The following is a 20,648-nucleotide window of genomic DNA, read 5'->3' as shown; positions in this document are numbered from 1 at the left end:
ATATGAAGATTTTGTACAACGCAAAACATAAACATCTTGCGATAGACCACAATGCTTTGTTTCTACCAGTCTACCGTTACTGAGAAGAATAAAGCAGACTAGCAGTTATCTGGATGTTTGCTGTCTTTGTTCACAACCAAGAAAATAATTGATATTCCTTTCAATCCTGTTGCACATGTACCTTTAAATCAAAGAGTTGGGCTTCATGTTTTACAGCCCTGCTGTTCTTTGAATTATAAAACACCGGTACAGATTATGCACACAGAAATAACAGAACAGATAGTTAATGAACCAATGCCATGAGCATGTGAGCACATTAAACTTTGTCAGTCTTCACACTCTCTTATGTGGGGTTAATGTAAATCAAATTTATTTAAATATAGACCGATTGCACTGACATCAAAGGATCTTGAGGACACGCACGCATTAAGTACAAATTAGCAATTTGAATGGGGCAGAATACACGCAAACATTTAAGCATGGGCTCAACGTGATACAGTTTAATGATGCTAACAAAGACAACATCTTAACAATTAGTAAAACTATAAGGGATACAAAATCAGTGCCAGCTGTCATAAACCTGCAGATGAAGTGATGCAGCATTGCTCAGTAGTTAATGTGTTAAAAGTTTTACAGTTTTTTGTTAAAGCGGGGAACTTTTTATACCTTAAGACATATTCTTCCCACAACAAATCTATGTAATATAAATACTTTAATTAAATGAGAAACTTCCAATAATAAGCAAACATCTTCAAGCAAATTTGCCGTCCAGTGCTTTAGACTGGCTCCTTTTTTCTCTTGTTTAGACTTAATTCATACATATTCATAGGTTTTTCATTCCAAACACAATTCCTACATAGATATCTAGTGTAACAGATTATTAGATTTCTAAAGAATGTAATTTTTGAGTTGTGAAAATCAGTTGATATGAATGCAGGCTTCTGAAAATATAATGGCAAAATTGCTTAAACACTGCTGCCAGCTAAGTAGGGAATGACATACTGGTTGAGATAAGGTCAACAAAAGGCACTTTTTGATTCGAAATGTGGCAGAGTTAACTTGTCAGAGTTTTATCTGTGTAAGGTTGATTACATAAACCGTGCTCAACGGATGAGAGTGGATCCCCCAGGTCAGCTGTAAAATGATCACTCCCCAGCTCCTCTTTCTTAATGTTTTTAAGTATCTTCAGCCTGGTAAACTGAAACCTGAAGAAACCCAGGACTGTGATCCCTGAGACCTCCAAAACAAACCCAATTCTCACTGATTTGCTTTAGGAAGTAACTGCTTATTTACCCCATAATTAACACCCTGTTGCTGATTTAAGTTAGATAAAGTGAAAGAGGTCAGAAATGGGATCAAAAAGGAACAGAAAGCCTAACATTGATCATTCCCGAGGTCTATTGTCGGCACATACTTTTTTTTTCTTTGAAGCAAATGGACTTTACAGTTTCTGTGGAGTCAACAATGCCAGTATAATATCTAACTTGGAATGGCACTACATTTCTCTCAGTCTCTCTCTCTGGTACCACTTTTATTTACTTTATCAGAGATGCTATAACCATAGGTATGTGTCACAAATGTCAGTTTCCTTAAAAAGGATTTCTGCATAATATTTTCCCCAATTCATCCATTGTCTTGCTCTAATACTGTTCACCTCCATGTCAGAAGGGAGGGTGAGCCAACTTGATTCTGTGACTACTATCTGTGACTTCCACTGGCCAGTGCAGTCCCATTATTCATTTAACACAATGAGTGCGCTTATTGTGGTGATGGTCAATCCAAAATAGGGGCCGAGAAGTTAGGGTTTTTTGTGCTTGCATTGAGAAGGTTAAGGATGAGGTGGTAACCTAATAGAGGTCTTTAACATTATGAAGGAATATGATTGGGTAAATAGTAATAGATTATTTTTTAAGAAACTGTCAAATTCTCTTATAGCAGAGAATTCCACATTCTAAAAGCCCTGAAATTCCATTGGCTGAAATCCCAGGATAACTGTTGGGATCACGCCCTGCAGCACTGACCCAGTCAGAGTTTGCAGAGAGGGTCAGCAGAAGGCACCTCATGTGCATGGGACCTGCGGGCACACGCGCCACTATTGGCACAACTCTGACACGTGCTTTCCCCATGCACTGGGAAAATCTGGCACGGCCCGCCATTGAGGTAGTTGCACAGACCTGAGCTGCCACCCCCACGGGACACCTGCCATCTATCCTGTACAAGGGTGCTGGTCCATTAATTATTAAATAAATAAAACCTCCCTTTTCTTTGGGGGTCCGAGATACTTCCCCTGGCCAAAGCCCCACTGATCAGAAAATCTCCAAATCAGCAGGGACACAGTGTAACTGATTTAGTGCACTTTTCAACACCCCTCTCCTCAAAAAAACAACTCTTGACCCCTCTGTCCTTGCAAACTATCAGCCCATCTCCAACCTCCCTTTCCTTTCCAAAGTCCTTGAATGTGTTATTGCCTCCCAAATCCGTGCCCATCTTTCCCGCAATTCCATGTTTGAATCCCTCCAATCAGGTTTCCGCCCTTGCCACAGTACCGAAACAACTCTCATCAAAGTCACAAATGACGGCCTAGAAATTCAGTCTGGACACTTTTGGGGCGCTAAAGTCGGGCGTTCGCTAAAGTTAGCGCCCGCCGGAAAGTGTAGGCCACTTCACCGAAATTCAGTAGATTTGGCCAAGAGCTTGGGCGAGCGCTGAAACTGGCGTTGCAATGCTATCTTCAGGCGCTAAGCCGGAGATGCGGCCTGATAACGCCGAGGCCGGGCGCAGCGCAGGTGCGGGCATGTTTTGATTGACAGCAGACACCCTGACGCCGGCCAGCTCTTAAAGGGGGAAGGGTCGACTTTGACTGCTGCCACGCCCTGCATAGTGGAGCTCTGCAGCTAGGCCTCAACACTGCTGGTGGGCCAAAATAGCGCCTGAAGCCATGGAGAGGGCCCGTGAACGAGCGCAGCGCTTCTCAGAGCATGCTCTGAGGGTGCTGGTTGATGGTGTGGAAAACAAAAGAGAGATCTTGTGCCCGGACAGTGGCAAGAAGGCTCCCAGGAGGCAGTACAGGAAAGCATGGAAGAAAATCGCCCACAGGGTGTCATCCACCTGCGATGTCCCCAGGAGTGCGGACCAATGCCGGAAGAAGTACAACGACCTCACTCGGTTGGTGAAGGTGAGTACCCTTTCCAGTGTCCTCCTCATCCTTGCATGTGCACCTCACATTATGGGCAAAGGGACCTCAAAGGCCTAATGGGCAGCCCTCCTCCCGCAGCTATGGCACTGGCATGATAATCAATAGCACTTTCTGCACTTAACACACTGGCCAAGCTATTCGACCATGGGAGGCAGTGCACACAGCAACAGGGCACCACACTGGCCAAGCTATTCGACCATGGGAGGCAGTGCACACAGCAGCAGGGCACCACACTGGCCAAGCTATTCGACCATGGGAGGCAGTGCACACAGCAACAGGGCACCACACTGGCCAAGCTATTCGACCATGGGAGGCAGTGCACACAGCAGCAGGGCACCACACTGGCCAAGCTATTCGACCATGGGAGGCAGTGCACACAGCAACAGGGCACCACACTGGCCAAGCTATTCGACCATGGGAGGCAGTGCACACAGCAGCAGGGCACCACACTGGCCAAGCTATTCGACCATGGGAGGCAGTGCACACAGCAACAGGGCACCACACTGGCCAAGCTATTCGACCATGGGAGGCAGTGCACACAGCAGCAGGGCACCACACTGGCCAAGCTATTCCACCATGGGAGGCAGTGCACACAGCAACAGGGCACCACACTGTACTTACAGGCCGTCCATTCTCTTGCAGGCCAAGCTGGCGCGGAATTTGAGGAGCCAGTCTGTCACCGGTGGAGGCCGTCCCGAGTACCAGGCGCTCAGTGAGCTGGAGGAGAGCGTGGCTCGACTCATGCGTGGCCGGGTGACTGGCCCTGTTGCCATCGGAGATGCGGACCCTGTACTGGGACCCACTGGTAAGGACATGACCGGTTGGACCTCTCTCGTTGCCCTTGCGCTTCAGATCTACATCCTTTCCCACTGTCCGACAAATGCGCATAATGCCACCACTCAGGCCTCCCTCGCTGACGCCCTGTCCTCACTCTAAAGCTACTCTTGTGCCTTCCTGCTTTCAGCTGGTGAGGAGGAGGTGGTCCCTCAAGCTCAGAGTGCCAGGCCCTTGGAGGAGGAGGACGACGAGGACCAGGAGGAAGGCGGCACATCGGGGGAACCCTCATCCGCGCCAGGGGATGGCAATGGAGGGGAGACGTCTGGCCTGCAGGAGAGCCAGGGGGAAGTGTTGCAGGGGAGGGCAGTTCCTGGGCCCAGTGGTGTTGATGCACGCGGGAAGGGTCGGGCAGCACGGCGGCCTTCTCCCCAGAGGGAGAGTCCGCCCTCCAGTCCGGAGACGGTCCTCGCCCAGGAGGTGCGCCTCCTCGATGAAATGTCGGCAGCGTCGGAGCGGCGCCACCAGGAGTTCATGGGGGTTGTGCAACAGATGCCTCAGGCCATTGAGTCCCTGGCTCATAGTGTGGTCGCTTTCGGTGAATCACAGGCCAGGGGGGTTGAACAACTCGCGGCAGCGCACGACAGGGGTGTCCAGCAACTCGTGGCAGCGCAGGACGCGAGTCGCGAGTACATGAGTGGTGCCGTCCAGACACTGGCAGAGCTGATGCGGGCACATACCAGGGCAGTTCGGGCACTCACTTCTGCCACACTCGCTGTGGCACGGAAGCATCGCCAGGGCACCCGCCGCCCTGCTGCAGCACAGCGGTCTGGCCTCCACCAGCTTGCTGCGCTTGCTGCACTGCCAGCCCGGCCGAGTGCCAGTGTCTCTGGCGAACAGCGCGCGCCTGCCATCAGCCAGCTTGCCCCCATTGGTGCAGCCGACACTGCCACTCCCCCAGCCAAGGTGCGACGAGCTGCTGCTGAGACTGATGCTGGCCAGCCACAGCTGCAGCAGTCACCAGCCGGCCCCTCCCGGGCCGGGCCTCGTCTAGGCCGACCCCCAAGGGCATTTGCCGACACGCATTGTCGCCCTCATGAGCCTTCCCCCAGCCTTGCCACAGCCACAGGGCCCAGGTTGAGGCGGAGCAGCAGGTCGGGCAGGGGCCGGAGAAGCCTGTCTAAGGACTCGCCCTCTCGGCACACCCAGTAGAGTGTGGTGATAGCGTTTTTTTTTATATGGGGGGGCTTGTGTTCTGGGGGGGGATTATTTTGGTAAGGCCGAAGATCAAGGCATTTTTTGTTTTTATGGGGGTGTTTGTGTTGTGGAGGGGGGGGCTTATTTTTGTAAGGCCGATGATGAAGGCCATTTGGATGGGCAAGTTTTGTTAGTCCTCCCCAGGTTTTGGGAGTGACAGATGTTTTTGACCGTTTTTTGGGGGTCTCGTCTGTTTTTCTGTTTCATGTGGGAAGGGCCCTGAGTTTGTGAAATAAAGCTTTTTATTTATTCAGCATGTCCAGGTGTCATGTTTCAAGTGGTTGTTGCGTTAACCGGCTGAGGGCTTGCGGAGCGGCTGCCTTCAGGTGCGTTCATTGCCACAGGCCATTCCCTGACAGGGGGCCTAGAAGTGTCGTTCAATAAGCCGCCGGCGGACGGCCCTTGGACCTTGTGGCTCCCTCCTGGGCTGGTACTCCTCCTCCTCCTCCTCCTCATGGTCCTCCTGCTCGTCCTCCTGAGGTGGTGGTGCAATGTCAGGTGGCAGTGCCTGAGTCCTGCGGATAGCCAGGTTGTGCAGCATGCAGCACACGACGACGAACTGGGAGACTCTATCCGGCGAATACTGTAGAGATCCGCCGGAACGATCCAGGCAGCGGAACCGTTGCTTGAGGACGCCTATCGTTTGCTCTATGATGTTCCTTGTGGCTTGATGGCTTTTGTTGTATGCCTCCTCCGCTGGGGTCCTGGGCGCGCGGAGCGGGGTCATGAGCCATGTACACAAAGGGTAGCCCTTGTCCCCGATAAGCCATCCCCTTGGTGGAGGCTGTGCCTCGAACATGTCAGCCACAGTAGTCTGGCGCAGGATAAATGCATCGTGGCTGCTTCCTGGAAAGCGGGCATTGACAGCTAGGATGCGCTGCCTGTGGTCACACACCAGCTGTACATTGAGGGAATGGTAGCCCTTCCGGTTGCGGTAATCCTCGGCATTGTCGATAGGTGCCCGCATAGCCACATGCGTGCAGTCAATGGCGCCCTGCACCATGGGGAAGCCTGCGATCCTGCCAAATCCGACTGCACGCTGCTCCTGCCTCTGTAGGGTCATGGGGAAGGAGATGAATTGGTGTCTCCTCGCGAAAAGTGCATCGGTGACCTGCCGGATGCAGCGATGCGCGGCGAACTGGGAGATGTTCGCTATGTCCCCAGCAGCGGCTTGGAAGGAGCCGCTTGCATAAAAGTTCAGAGCCACCGTGACCTTCACTTCCACCGAGAGAGACGTCCTGCACATCAGCTGTGGACGCAGATCTCTGTGAAGCAGCTGGCAGATCTCTGCAACCACCTCCCTTCTGAAGCGCAGCCTCTTAACACAATGCGCGGCAGTCATGGTGAGATAGGACACCTGCTGCCGGTATTGCCTGAGTGGGTAAGGCCTACGTTGCCGACGCCTGATGGCCCCTCTGCGTCTAGGCATGGCTGGCCCTCTCTCACAGCGTCTGCGAGCCCTTCGCACATAATGCTGCAACTGAGGGTTGCACCCCCATACAGCCCCCATAATAAAGTTGCAAACAGTGAAATCACAATGATTCAAATGTCAAAGCTCTGGCCAGAAGCCAAAAATACCTCTCCTATGTTGTCCCAAATCAGTAAGCTCTGTCCCTTGGTCTCTGTCCAGAAATCCAAAGCAGTAAAGTCATTGCAGCAAAATGGCTGGGCTTTATAGGTCAGTGTAAGTGCCCTTTAATTAACGCTCCCCGAGGCCCACAGGGCCTCTGTTGCGTTCCACTTCACAGTTCTTAACAGCGCCACGCCCACATTGGGCGGGCGCCACTGAATTTCCGGTTTGGGGCGCACAAACAGCGTTGCACGACGAAATGACGTCATAAGCTGCGCGCGCAGCTGAGCGAGCGCAAACACTTTGTGCCGGCGCTAAATGTCAACTGAATTTGGGCGTAGGCGCAGATCGGTCTGCGCCCGGGCGCTAAGTGCCTAGCGCTGGAAATATACCCCTCTTATGGCATTAACGGCTGGCGAACGCAACTGAATTTCTAGGCCGACATCTTTTGTGACTGTGACAAAGGTAAACTATCCCTCCTTGTCCTTCTTAACTTGTCTGCAGCCTTTGACACGGTTGACCACTCCATCCTTCTCCAACGCCTCTCCACCGTCGTCCAGCTGGGTGGGACTGTACTCGCCTGGGTCCATTCTTATCTATCTAATCGTAGTCAGCAAATCACCTGCAATGGCTTCTCTTCCCACTCCCGCATCGTTACCTCTGATGTCCCCCAAGGATCTATCCTTGGCCCCCTCCTATTTCTCATCTACATGTTGCCCCTTGGCGACATCATCCGAAAACACAGCATCAGATTCCACATGTACGCTGATGACACCCAGCTCTACCTCACCACCACTTCTCTCAAACCCTCCACAGTCTCTAAATTGTCAGACTGCTTGTCCAACATCCACTTCTGGATGAGCAGAACTTTTCTCCAATTAAATACTGGGAAGACCAAAGCCAATTTTTTCAGTCCCTGCCACAAACTCCGTTCCCTAACCACTGACTCCATCCCTCTCCCTAACATCTGTCTGAGGCTGAACCACACTGTTCGCAACCTTAGTATCATATTTGACCAATTATATATCCGCAGCATAACTAAGACCGCCTATTTCCACCTCTGTAACGTCGCCCGTCTCCGCCTTAGCCTCAGTTCATCCGCTGCTGAAACCCTCACCCATGCCTTTGTTACCTCTAGACTTGACTATTCCAATGCACTCCTGGCTGGCCTCCCACGTTCTACCCTACATAAAATTGAAGTCATCCAAAACTCGGCTTCCCATGACCTAACTCGCACCAAGTCCCGTTCACCCATCACCCCTGTGCTCGCTGACCTACATTGGCTCCCGGTTAAGCAATGCCTCGATTTCAAAATTCTCATCCTTGTTTTCAAATCCCTCCATGGCCTTGCCCCTCCTGATCTCTGTAATCTTCTCACAACCCCCTGAGATATTTGCGCTCCTCTAATTCTGTCCTCTTGAACATCCCTGATTATAATTCCTCAACCATTGGTGGCCGTGCCTTCTGTTGCCTAGGCCCTAAGTTCTGGAATTCCCTGCCTATATCTGTCCGCCTCTCTACCTCTCTTTCCCCCTATAAGACGCTCCTTAAAACCTATCTCTTTGACCAAGCCTTTGGTTATCTGTCCTAATTCCTCCTTATGTGGCTCGGTGTCAAGTTTATTTGGTCTTATATTACTCCTGGGAAGGAGGTTTTACTACGTTAAAGCCATTAATATAAGTTGTTGTTGTTCCTCTGGATTCCTATGACAAGGGCCCCTGAGCAAATTCGGGGGCCCTCTGCATCTAAACAAAGTGGCCACTGTGTGCTGATGTCATTTGGAACCAGTCTTTAACTAAAAGAATTAATAGGAATGAATGGAGGAAAATTTAGCAGATGCCTTTACAGGTGCGTACTCTGACTCACCGATTTCCCTGTATTCAGTGTGCCCAGGTGGTCCAGTGCACCTCGGCATGGACTCAGGATAATCTCCTGTAGATATTCAAAAACAGTACTGTACACTTCCCCAAAGTGATTGTAGACAGCTTCCTTCCATCACACTTGACAACATTTCATTTTCAAACACTACCAATTTCATCCTCTTTAATTGATTTTGTTCCTTCATACGTCCTACCATTAACAACAACAACAACAATAAAACAACTTGTATTTATATAGCACCTTTAACATAGTAAAACGTCTCAAGGCGCTTCACAGGAGTGATATAAAATAAAATTTGACACCGAGCCACTTAAGGAGAAATTAGGACAGATGGCCAAAAGCTTGGTCAAAGAGGTAGGTTTTAAGGAGTGTCTTAAAAGAGGAAAGAGAGGTGGCGAGGCAGAGAGGTTTAGGCAGGGAATTCCAGAGCTTAGGGCCTCAGCAGCTGAAGGTTTAACCACACAATTGACTTCCCTGTAGCAAACAGAAGACACGTGAGCTGAGAGAACGATTGGTCCTAGCTTATGGCAGTTTCTGTGCTTCCCCCTCTGAAAATGATTAGGTAGAGTAGATTAAACAACCTTTCTAGATTCTAGATTCCATTTTGCAGTAGACTTTGCTGTGAAGCAATAAGAATTTGGTTCATGACCAGAGTCCCCCACATAGGAAATTTGCGATTTTAGCCATGCGCGGTAACGTTATGAAATCGTGCCCTGTGCATGTCAGCAATTCAGGAAATCTTATGATTTTTAATGTATAGAAATTTGTGGGAAAAGTTCCTGATATATTCTCCCCCACATTAGGAGCATGAGTTTGTAAAATTACCCCTGTGTTACTAGGGGCAATGCTAATGAAGGCTAGGTACTAACGGACATGGAGGAAAAGGAAATTCAAAGGCAAGTCACCTGCATTCCAATGGCAAATTACAGCAGGCTAGAAATTACCGCTGGCACCGCTGCCACATGAACTTTATCTGCTGTTCGCTATTTTACTGGTGGTGAAACAGATTAACACCTCCATTAAAAAAGGAGAGCAAAGAATTTGATGTGAGCAGGATAAGCGTTCATACAATACTATCGCCGCCAACAGTCATTTCCACTCGAAAATGGCAGCAGCAGAGGCTTGAGATTAGATCCCCTTAGGACATGACTGATGGACCAGACTATCCACCCAGCTAAGGTGAGAAAATTAAAACTAATGGAAAAATTCAGTCAGTGACGTGAACTTCCTAGTGACAGTAATTATGAACATGAAGAAAATGATCTTTGACAGATAGAAGCCTGCAACCTTCTGACGATGCCACCGTCCATACCAGTGCTTCCGACATGTCTTCCGTTTTCCTCAACCGAGGATTCTCCTTTACTGTGGTTGACACGGCCCTTGACCCTGTCCGTTCCATTTCCCGCACTTCTGCTCTCACCCCTTCCCCTCCTCCCAGAACCATGATAGGGTTCCCCTTGTCCTCACCTTTCACCCCACCAGCCTCCACATTCAACGGATCATCCTCCACCATTTCCATCAGCTCCAACGTGATCCCACCACCAAATGAATCTTCCCCTCACCTCCCCTTTCAGCATTCCGAAGGGACCGCTCCCTCTGCGGCACGCTGGTCCACTCTTCAATCACCCCTAACAGCCCTTCCCCTTCACCTGGCACCTTCCCGTGCAAGCGCAGGAGATGCAACACATGCCCTTTTACCTCCTCCCTTCCCACTGTCCAGGACCCCAAACACTCCTTCCAGGTGAAACAGCGATTTACTTGTACTTCTTGCAATTTAGTATACTGTATTCACTGCTCACAATGCAGTCTCCTCTACATTGGGGAGACCAAACGTAGATTGGGCGACCGCTTTGCGGAACACCCCCGTTCAGTCCATACGGGTGACCCTGAGCTTCCGGTCGCCTGTCACTTTAATTCACTGCTTCACTCCCACTCTGATCTCTCTGTCCTCGGCCTATTACATTGTTCCAATGTAGCTCAACGTAAGCTTGAGGAACAGCACCTCATCTTTCGATTAGACACTTTACAGCCTTCTGGACTCAACATCGAGTTCAACAATTTCAAACTATAACCCCTGCCCCCATTTTTCATGCTGTATGATTTTGCCATTCCCATTTGCAACATTTTATCTTTCCTGCCTCTTACAAAAGCACAATATGTTCCTTCAATTCCTTTCTCCCCTCCCACCGCAGCCCCCCCGCCCCTGTCTCTGCACCTGCTTAATATCTGTTACATCTCCAGCTTTTTCCAGTTCTGATGAAGGGTCCCAGACCTGAAACGTTAACTCTGTTTCTCTCTCCACGGATGCTGCCTGGCCTGCTGAGTTTTTCCAGCATTTTCTGTTGTTATTTAAGACACAGTGGGAGGTAGTTGAGGAGCTGGATATAACATCGCATCATAGGGGGGAATTTTTACCCCATAAAACAGGTGGGTTGGGGTCGGGTGAGAGGTTAAAGTGTTAAAAATCTGAATCCTGACCCCACCCCTCATTCAACCCGCCCACTTCCAGTTTTAATGGAGGCAGGTTGGGGGGCTAGCAACCAACCCGCTCCCAGGAGGTGGTTTGGCACTTTAAATATGATAATGAGTCTGGAAGTCACAGATTTACTCTGCTTCGCAGGTTTAATTGTGGCCGGCCAGGGATTCCAGGCCTCGGGAATCCCAGCAGCTGCAGCGAGGTGAGGACAGCCTCGGGGAACAATCCTTGTGGGCCGGGAGGAGCAGGAGTGCTTCCTCCCGGCCCCCTAAGCTCCCCCACCATCAGCTCCCCACGCATAAAAACCCCTCCCCCGGGTCGGGGAAAGGACCCCCCTCCCCCCCCCCCCCCCCCCCGCGAGGTCAGGGATTGGAATCATCCCCCCTCCATCCCCGGATCGGACTCCCCCTTGGTCAGTAATTGGTACCCCCTCCCGGATCGGGGATCAGACCCCCCTCACGGGGTCAGAGACCAGACCCCCCTGGGGTCAGGGATCGGAACCCCTGGGGTCAGGGATCAGAACCCCCTCACGGGGTCAGGGATTGGGTCCCCACTCTGAGGTCGTGGATCAGACCCCCCTGGGGTCAGGGATCAGACCCCCTCACAGGGTCAGGGACCAGACCCCCCTGGGGTCAGGGATCAGACCCCCCTGGGGTCAGGGGTCAGAACCCCCTCACGGGGTCAGGGATTGGGTCTCCACTCTGGGGTCGGGGATCAGACCCCCCTGGGATCAGGGATCGGAACCCCCGGGGTCAGGGATCGGACCCCCCCCGGGATCGGACGTCCCTGGGATTAGAGCCCCTCCCCCAGGGTCAGGGATCGGTGCCCCTGGGATTGGACCCCCCCCCCAGGGTCGGGGCTCGCACCTACTTGGGGTTGTGGACTCTTGTCCAACATTCCCCTCCAAACTGGAAGTCACCCTGTCAATCAGGTTGACTTCCAGACGGGGAATCTGTCCAAGATGTCACACACACACTGTGGAGTTAAAACTCCACAGCGTGCAGGAAAACGCGGACTTCTGATTTTCCCGCACTCTACCGGGCTCCCCTGCTCCCAGCGGGTCTCCAGGTAAAAATTCCAGCCACAGAAACGTACAGCACAGAAGGAGGTCATTCGGCCCATCGTGCCTGTGCTGGCTCTTTGAAAGAGCAGTCATGCTTCGTCGCACACCCCCGCTTTTTGCCCGTAACCCTGTAATTTCCTCATCCCCATGTACCTGTCCAGCTCCCTTTTCAAATTATGTGTGGAATATCTAAGCTGAAACACCCCAGACGAAACTACAGAAATAGTTCAAGAGTGTAAAGCACAGTACATGATCTATAAAAGGAATAGGATTAATGGGCAAAGGGTCTTTTTGTGTTTCATACCTTCTTTCCCTATGTTGTTATCTTATGACTATTGGTCACAGATTAGAATTATTTTCCCCCCAAAAAGGTGGTAATGTACAATTGACTCTTAGCAAAAGAATTCGTGCTGCGTTGATGAACCTCTTTTAAGCAGAGCTGGATAATTATCTGTTTAAGTACTGTGCTGAAAATTATGAAGATAAAGATAGACAGAGGTAATTAAAGCCTATATGAAATACAATGATTCCTGTGTTCGTGGAGCCACAGATGAATCATTAGCGGATTAAAACTGGTCCGAATTGAACAGTATGAATTGTAACTGTTGTCTGGTTACTTTTAGAAATGAGTGATTAATTTCATTTGAATCTTTTGAATGTTTTACCTGTAACTGATTTCCACAGGAAGCTGAAAGGGTTGAGTAGAGTATGTAATAAGACCATCTATACATAAAGGTTAATTTCATGGTGGGAATGTATATTGAGGACTCCAGTGTGGGGGTCAGTGTACCCAATTCACAGTCCACACAATCTTCTGTCTAATAAAATTCCTGATATGTGCACTGATCGTGCAAAGCTCTGCGCTGGGAGTACTAAATCATAACATTTGCGTCATAGTCTCTGGGAAGGTGGTTTAATGGGCTAAATGGTCTCGTCTCATTCCATGCTTTGTGGAATTATGTTGCTCCTGGAGAGTTCAGATGGTTGAGGGGGATTTTTACACCTGGAATTTCTACAGAGGGCTCTCCCATTTGTACTGCCGTAACTTTGGCAGCATCCCAGGTAAAAGGTTAAAAATGGCTGCTTCTGTCATTTCGCCAGGGTTTTCGTTGATCTTCTGCTGAAGCGATGGCAGTAGATTGTGAGAATCCCGCGGAAGTTCTCCCCCTTCATAGAAACATAGAAACATAGAAGATAGGAGCAGGAGTAGGCCATTTGGCCCCTCGAACCTTTTCCGCCATTTAATGAGATCATGGCTGATCATCCAAATTCAGTACCCTGTCCCTGCTTTCTCCCCATATCCCTTGATCCCTTTAGCCTTAAGAAATATATCTAACTCCTTCTTGAATATATTTAATAAGTTGGCCTCAACTGCCTTCTGTGGTAGAGAATTCCACAGGTTCACCACTCTCTGGGTGAAGAAATTCCTCCTCATCTCAGTCCTAAATGGCTTACCCCTTATCTTTGGATTGTGACCCCTGGTTCTGGACTCCCCTGCCATCGGGACATCCTTCCTGCATCTAGTCTGTCTAGCCCTGTTAGAATTTTATAAGTTTCAATGAGATCCCCTCTCATTCTTCTAAACTCTAGCAAATATAAGCCTAATTGACCCAATCTCTCTTCATATGTCTTTCCTGCCATCCCAGGTATCAGCCTGGTGAATCTTCGCTTCACTCCCGCCATGGCAAGAACAACCTTCCTCAGAAAAGGCTGCACACAATACTCAAGGTGTGGTCTCACCAAGGCCCTGTACAACTGCAGCAAGACATCTTTGCTCCTGTACTCGAACCCTCTCGCTATGAAGGCCAACATACCATTGGCCTTCTTAACCGCCTGCTGCATCTGCATGCTTACCTTCAGCGACTGGTGCACAAGGACACCCAGGTCTTGTTGCACTTCCCCTTTTCCCAATCTATTGCCATTCAGATAATAATCTGTCTTCCTGTTTTTGCCACCAAAGTGGATAACTTCGCATTTATCCACATTATACTGCATCTGCCATGCATCTGCCCAATCACCAACCTGTCCAAATCATACTGGAGTTTCTCTGCATCCTCCTCACAGCACACACGCCCACCCAGCTTTGTGTCATCTGCAAACTTGGAGATATTACATCTAGTTGTGAATAGCTGGAGTCCGAGCACCGATCCCTGTGGTACCCCACTAGTCACTGCCTGCCACTCGGAAAAAGACCCATTTATTCCAACTCTTTGCTTCCTGTCTGCCAACCAGTTCTCTCTCCAAGTCAGTACCTTTCCCCAATCCCATGTGCTTTAACTTTACACGCTAATCTCTTATGCGGGACCTTATCGAAAGCCTTCTGAAAGTCCAAATACACCACATCCACTGGTTCTCCCTTACCTATTCTACCAGTTACATCCTCAAAAAATTCCAGTAGATTAGTCAAGCATGATTTACCTTTTGTAAATCTATGTTGACTTTGTCTGATCCTGTCACTGTTTTCCAAGTGCATTACATCTTTTACATCTTTTATAATGGACTTTTCCTATTCCAAAAGTGCTTATCCTTGCACTCTGAGTGAACTAGGGCATATGAATGTGTTGATAAAAAGTTAAATCACAATTGCTAAGATCTCTAAAGTAAAAAATAGAGCCAGCATTTGAAAGAGAAAGACGGGCTAACATTTCAGGTACAAACATTCATCAGAACTTGTAGAATCGAGCATTGGAACCTGCTTATATGAGGAGTGTAGAGAACAGTATGTCAAGGTCAGGAGTTTAAATATACTCACTACTTTCACAAAGAGGCAACTAATGGATTTAATAGTTTATGTATGCATTTTAAAATGTTGCATCTAATTGTACCGTTCTTTGGCAGGTGTGCCAGTATATAGGAGGAAACCAAGGTTTCAAGCTATGGCTGTTGTCCGCCAGCCAACCGTGTAAACTCGCAAAGAGAAGTGGTAGTGCCAATTGAGATGGAACAGAGGACTCATGGTAGGATATTATGACATTGCCAAACATCTGAGTGATGAAGTATTGAAAGTATGCAGTAAGTTCAGAGAAAGCAGGTCTTTTCTGTTGATGAAAACATGCACATTCTCTTATTCCAAATGTGCACAGTCTATATCCCCCAAGGACCCTGGGAAACCAGACAGTCCCAAGAATTCCAGTTATGAGCACTGTCTGTGCCTGTGTGCAGATGTGTGCAGGGTAATGGCTGGGAAAGGAAAGCCGAGTATGTTGTATAATCAGGTGCAGTTACCAACTCTGCAAAACTAGTACGAAAATAAGTTTGTGCACATGTACTCTGTGATATGTCTCATTACACTGACAATGCTGTGCCAAAAATTCTGCAAATGAATTGTAAAGATTATTATTAGATAAGTACCTTTTATACAGATTGCACATTCTATGCAAAATGTAACAAGTTTGAATTACTATAAAATCTCAGGGTTGAAATTCTTTTCTGCACTATGTTTAGTGCACTGGTGAATGTGTTTTACCTCAAATTTTTATGTCTGCTATTTTAACAAAGTCATTAACCTGCTTAAATAAAGTGGGTTATCATTAAAATAGCACACACAGGACTTTAATACAAATGCATTAAACAGTGCACTAAAAATTGTACACAGAGGAATTTCAACCTTGTATAAGCCATATTTTTGAGTCTTACATCTGTACCACATGGGCCCAGAACTTGGTGTCGGGGGCTTGCCGCGCGTGCAAGCCCCCGACCTGCACTCACCCTGCGCGCTGACATCTGAAGCCCGGGCCTGCTTGCATTTCCTGTCACAGGCCCGGTTCAGATGTCAGCGCGCAGTGCTTACCTGATCCAGCGGCGTAGTTAGTGCGATGTGCCGGCTGGGATCAGGTGAGCACTGTACAACCAATCAGGGGAGGGGAAGGTTCATTCATGAGTTTGAGAGTAAGAACTGTCAAACTCATGAAAACTACAGGGGCCCAAAACACTATTTAAACTTTAAATAAAAATTTAAAAAGCATCCCAATCATTAAATTAAGTATAAATAAGTAAAAAAAAATAATTTAAACAATAATTTTTTTTTGTTGAAAAAAATACATTTTTAATAAAAAGGATCTAAAACTAAACTTACCTTATTGTAGATTCTTTAAAATAATAAACCTGTGGAATTTTTTTTTCTAAATTACACTAAAACACCACTTACCTGTAAAAATAAATACTTACGTGTGCTTTTTACAAGCGTAAAGACCGGAGGCCTTTACACATGCGCAAATCCCCCAAAACAGAGGAAATCCAAGACGCACGCGCTGCCCCCTACAGCGCACGCACTAGCCTCTTCAACACTTGGGTTAGAGGAGAGGAAATGCCGGTTTTCAGCGCATGCGCTGTGCATGCTGAAAACCGGCATTTCCTCCGGCCAGACGCGTGAGTACCCCTTCCGTACTCACGCGTTTGGGGAGGAATTACTGCCCCATGATACATCAAGGGCAGAATTTGTGATCCCAGCTCTAAGGCTGCTGCATTGCTGCATTGTGAGTGTTTTAGGCCCACACAGCTAAAACAAATGTTTCTGGATTGGCTTTGTTATACACTCATTGCAAGCACTGATTAGGCCTACTCCTGGGAACTTACAGAATGGGGTGGGGCCCTTAAAGTGGCTGAAGCTGCCATTAAAAGGGTTGCTAAGTTTGTTGGCAACAAGAACATCATAGGCAACAAGTGTGTGAAAGCAATAGCACAGTGCACAGAAAAGTTCCCAGCAAAGGAGCTTGTTTAGTATTGAAGGGCACGGATTCTGCTGTGAAATGCTTTCTGAGCATGCTTGCTGCAGTCTTTGGCGACTGTGCCAAACAATCATCAACAGTTGATAGCTATTGTAGAGCAATCCGCTATGTGTATCAGTGCTGTTGTGATGTACGGAATCAATATATTGCTGTTCACTGTTGTGTATGTACCTTTAAGAGAATAACTGGTCTCAGACTGCAGTACCGGCAGTGACCACCCCTGTATAAAAGGTGCTAGTGAGCCTCTGTTGTTTTCAGTTTCACTATTGACTTCCATCAGTAAAGACTTGTTTTGTTCAACTCCTGCTGTCCGTGTCTCAATCATTCACGGACATAATACTGGCGACGAGCAGATACGAACCTACCTACAGTCTGCACCACCTCCTGGGATCCATTCCTACAGCGAAGTGAGCAGAGGCCGAGGCCAGAAAGAAAAGAAAGTAAGAGGCAGTAGAAACGGGCGTCGACCGTGGGCATCCGCCCCTGTGTTAGCGGAGTTGAAGATTGCTGGAGAAGCTGTCGGAAGCGGGGCCTGGTTCCTGTCGACGGTGCTTCAGCTAATCGGGCTGGTGGCAGGTAGTACACTGATCCTTCCTGGGCTGCGGCGGTCGCGAACTCGAGCGGGTGGCTTGCAACGGGGCCGAGCAGCGTTGTCGGGAAGGAGAGAGAGAGAGGGTGGAGCACACAGGGCGCGGCCGGTGCTACGAAGCCGGGCTGCATATAGACCCGAGAAGAGAGAGACAAGAGTCCCACAGGGTTGTTCCACGATGGGAAAATAATAAAGAAAGAAATATTAAACTGCGAGGAGCTGCAGGTTGCAATGGGAACCGTGGAAAGCAGCGCTAGCAACAGCGGGGAAGAAGGCAAAGCGTGGGAGGCGCCATCTTAATCAGCGGGGAAGAAGGCAAAGTGCGGGAGGCGCCATTTTGTTAAATCGGGGAAGAAGGCCATTTTAGATTTGCAAGATGCCGAAGACTGGCTGTATCACTGCTTTTGATAATACAATAGAGGACTGGACCACGTATGTGGAAAGAGTCGAGGTATATTTCGAGGCAAACAAAATAGCTGATGAGAAAAAGGCATCGGTATTGCTAAACTTAATGGGAGCTAGAACATACGGCCTATTGCGGGACCTGATTACTCCAGCCAAACCGAAGGCGAAGAGTTTTAACGAAATTGTTGCTGTCCCAAAGGAACACCTAAACCCTGCACCGCTGTTGATAGCAGAAAGATTTAAATTCCACAGGAGAACTCAGCATGAAGATGAGAGCAATGCTGAGTACCTTACGGAACTACGCAAGCTATCAAAGCACTGCCAGTTCGGAGAAGGACTGGCAGATACCCTACGGGACAAATTTGTCTGTGGACTCCTGAGTGAAGGAACACAGAAGAAGTTACTATCAGAGAAAGAGCTGACGCTAGATAAGGCTTTCAGCGTGGCAGTATCATATGAAGCAGCAGCCAGGGGAGCTGCAGAAATTCAACAAAAGCCACAGGAATACGGCACCCACGAAATGACACGGGGATTTGCAAAATGTTATCGCTGCGGCAGAACTAACCATGACCAGAAGGACTGCTGGTCCAAAGACAAAATATGCAGGCAATGCGGAAAGATGGGACACATTGCACGAGTTTGCAGGTCTGGGAAGAAGACCAGCGTCAACAAAAAGGCTACTAAGGGACCGTACAAGAAAGTACAAAAGATGACGGACAGTAGTTCCGAAGACCAGATGAGCGATAGTGAATCCGGGAACAGGAGACTAAGCTGTCTCAAACTTCACAATGGAATCGCAAAAGAGGGTCACCGAACCATTTGGGTCACCCTCACGATAGCAGGGTCCCAAGTTAAAATGGAATTGGATACAGGATCAGCGCTAACCATCACGAATCGACGAGACTACGAGCGGCTATTCTCACACATACCCTTGAGAGAGACATCCATCGTCTTGACGACGTATACGGGGCAAAAAGTATACCCCAGAGGAAAAATAAGGGTGCCTGTCAAATACAATGCCAAGAAAATACGGAAATTGTATCTCTACATACTGCCAAATGGTGGACCACCGTTATTGGGACGGGAATGGATCAGGAAGATAAACTTAGATTGGCATTCCATTCATGCAATGACGGTGGACGGTAAAAAAGATGAAGCCGTCACTCCTGGACGATTGTCAACAATCTTAGCTAACGCCAAAGAGGTATTTCAACAAGAACTGGGCACGCTTAAAGGCGTAACCGCCTCGATAAAAATAGAAGAGAATGCAGTTCCCAAGTTTTTCAAAGCAAGACCGGTACCATATGCAATTCGCCCAGCCGTCGAGGCAGAGCTGGAGAATCTGGAGAAGGCAGCGTGTTGTCTAAGGTCGACTGGAGCGAGTGAACGACACCCATCGTTCCTGTCATGAAGAAAACGTTAAGCAATAAGTCCGGGGAGCCAAGGAAGATTCGCATCTGTGGGGATTTCAAGGTGACGGTGAACCCAGTCCTTCACACAGTACAATATCCTCTTCCAAGGATAGAAGACATCGTCGCCTCACTGTCTGGAGGGAAGCGTTTTACAAAAATTGACCTAGCACAAGCATATTTGCAGATGGAGGTTGAAGAGTCCTCGAGGAAGTATCTCACGATAAACACTCACAAACGTCTTTACCAGTATCATCGACTGGTATTCGGAGTAGCATCGGCTCCGGCGATATGGCAAAGGGCGATGGAACAAGTCCTGCAAGGGATTCCGGGGACTCAGTGTTACTTGGACGACATCCTTGTGACAGGTGAAGATGACAGTGAACACCTTAACAACCTAGAACAGGTGCTCACTAGACTACGGGAACATGGGCTACGAGCCAACCGCCCCAAGTGCGAGTTTTTTAAGAAACAGATATCGTATTGTGGCCACGTGATTGATGAAGAGGGGTTACATAAGTCCCTTGACAAAATTGAAGCGGTTCTTAAGGCCCCAGCACCTGAAAATGTGTCGCAACTGAGGTCATTCCTCGGATTGGTGAATTACTACCATAAGTTTTTGCCGAATTTGTCGACAATTCTGCACCCACTGAACGGCCTGCTACGAACGGGGGTAGCATGGAAATGGAGCGATGATTGTAAGCGGGCCTTTCAGAAGAGTAAGGACTTAATCACTTCAAGGGAAGTATTGGCTCACTACAACCCAGCACTGCCGATCAGACTGGCGTGTGATGCGTCTCCCTACGGCATTGGGGCGGTACTGTCACATAAACTCCTTGATGGTTTAGAGAGGCCGATAGCTTTTGCGTCACGCTCGTTAACTTCTGCCGAGCGTAACTATGCCCAGATTGACAGAGAGGCCCTCAGCCTAGTGTGGAGGGTGAAGAAATTCAATCACTACCTGCACGGTCAAGAATTTACTCTACTAACCGATCATCAACCTCTTGTCTCCATTTTCAACCCTCAGAAGGGCGTACCGATAATGACAGCACAACGGTTGCAGAGGTGGTCCCTTTTCCTAGGGGCACACCAATATGACATCGAGTACAAAGGAACTAAACAGCATGGGAATGCTGATGGATTGTCACGCCTACCGTTGCCGACGGTGGAAGAAGAAGACCTTGCAGTGGATCCAATGGAGTTATTCCACTCGACCATAGTCGAATGTCTCCCTGTGACGAATGCAAACATAGAAAAGGAAACACGGAATGACCCGACACTATCACGGGTCTATGATTTAA

At 48.6% G+C, this 20,648-nt stretch overlaps 1 protein-coding gene across 1 annotated transcript in view; it reads left to right on the top strand.

Annotated features, from left to right (window-relative positions):
- Nucleotides 1-3,093: 3,093 nt before the first annotated feature.
- LOC147112547 (uncharacterized) overlaps nt 3,094-20,648 on the top strand; it is a 200,639-nt gene continuing 183,084 nt past the window's right edge. Inside the window, exons 1-3 of the mRNA XM_085998194.1 lie at nt 3,094-3,175; nt 3,839-4,001; nt 4,161-4,450. Of these exons, the coding sequence (XP_085854320.1) occupies nt 3,938-4,001; nt 4,161-4,450 (354 nt within the window). The 5' untranslated portion in view covers nt 3,094-3,175; nt 3,839-3,937. The remainder of the gene's footprint in view (nt 3,176-3,838; nt 4,002-4,160; nt 4,451-20,648) is intronic.

Source organism: Somniosus microcephalus, chromosome 9, assembly GCF_052327205.1.
Source record: "Somniosus microcephalus isolate GS21.2 chromosome 9, FLI_Smic_1.0, whole genome shotgun sequence".
NCBI lineage: Eukaryota > Metazoa > Chordata > Chondrichthyes > Squaliformes > Somniosidae > Somniosus > Somniosus microcephalus.
Note: the sequence above shows the minus strand (reverse complement) of the source record. Positions and strands in the feature narration are given on the sequence as shown.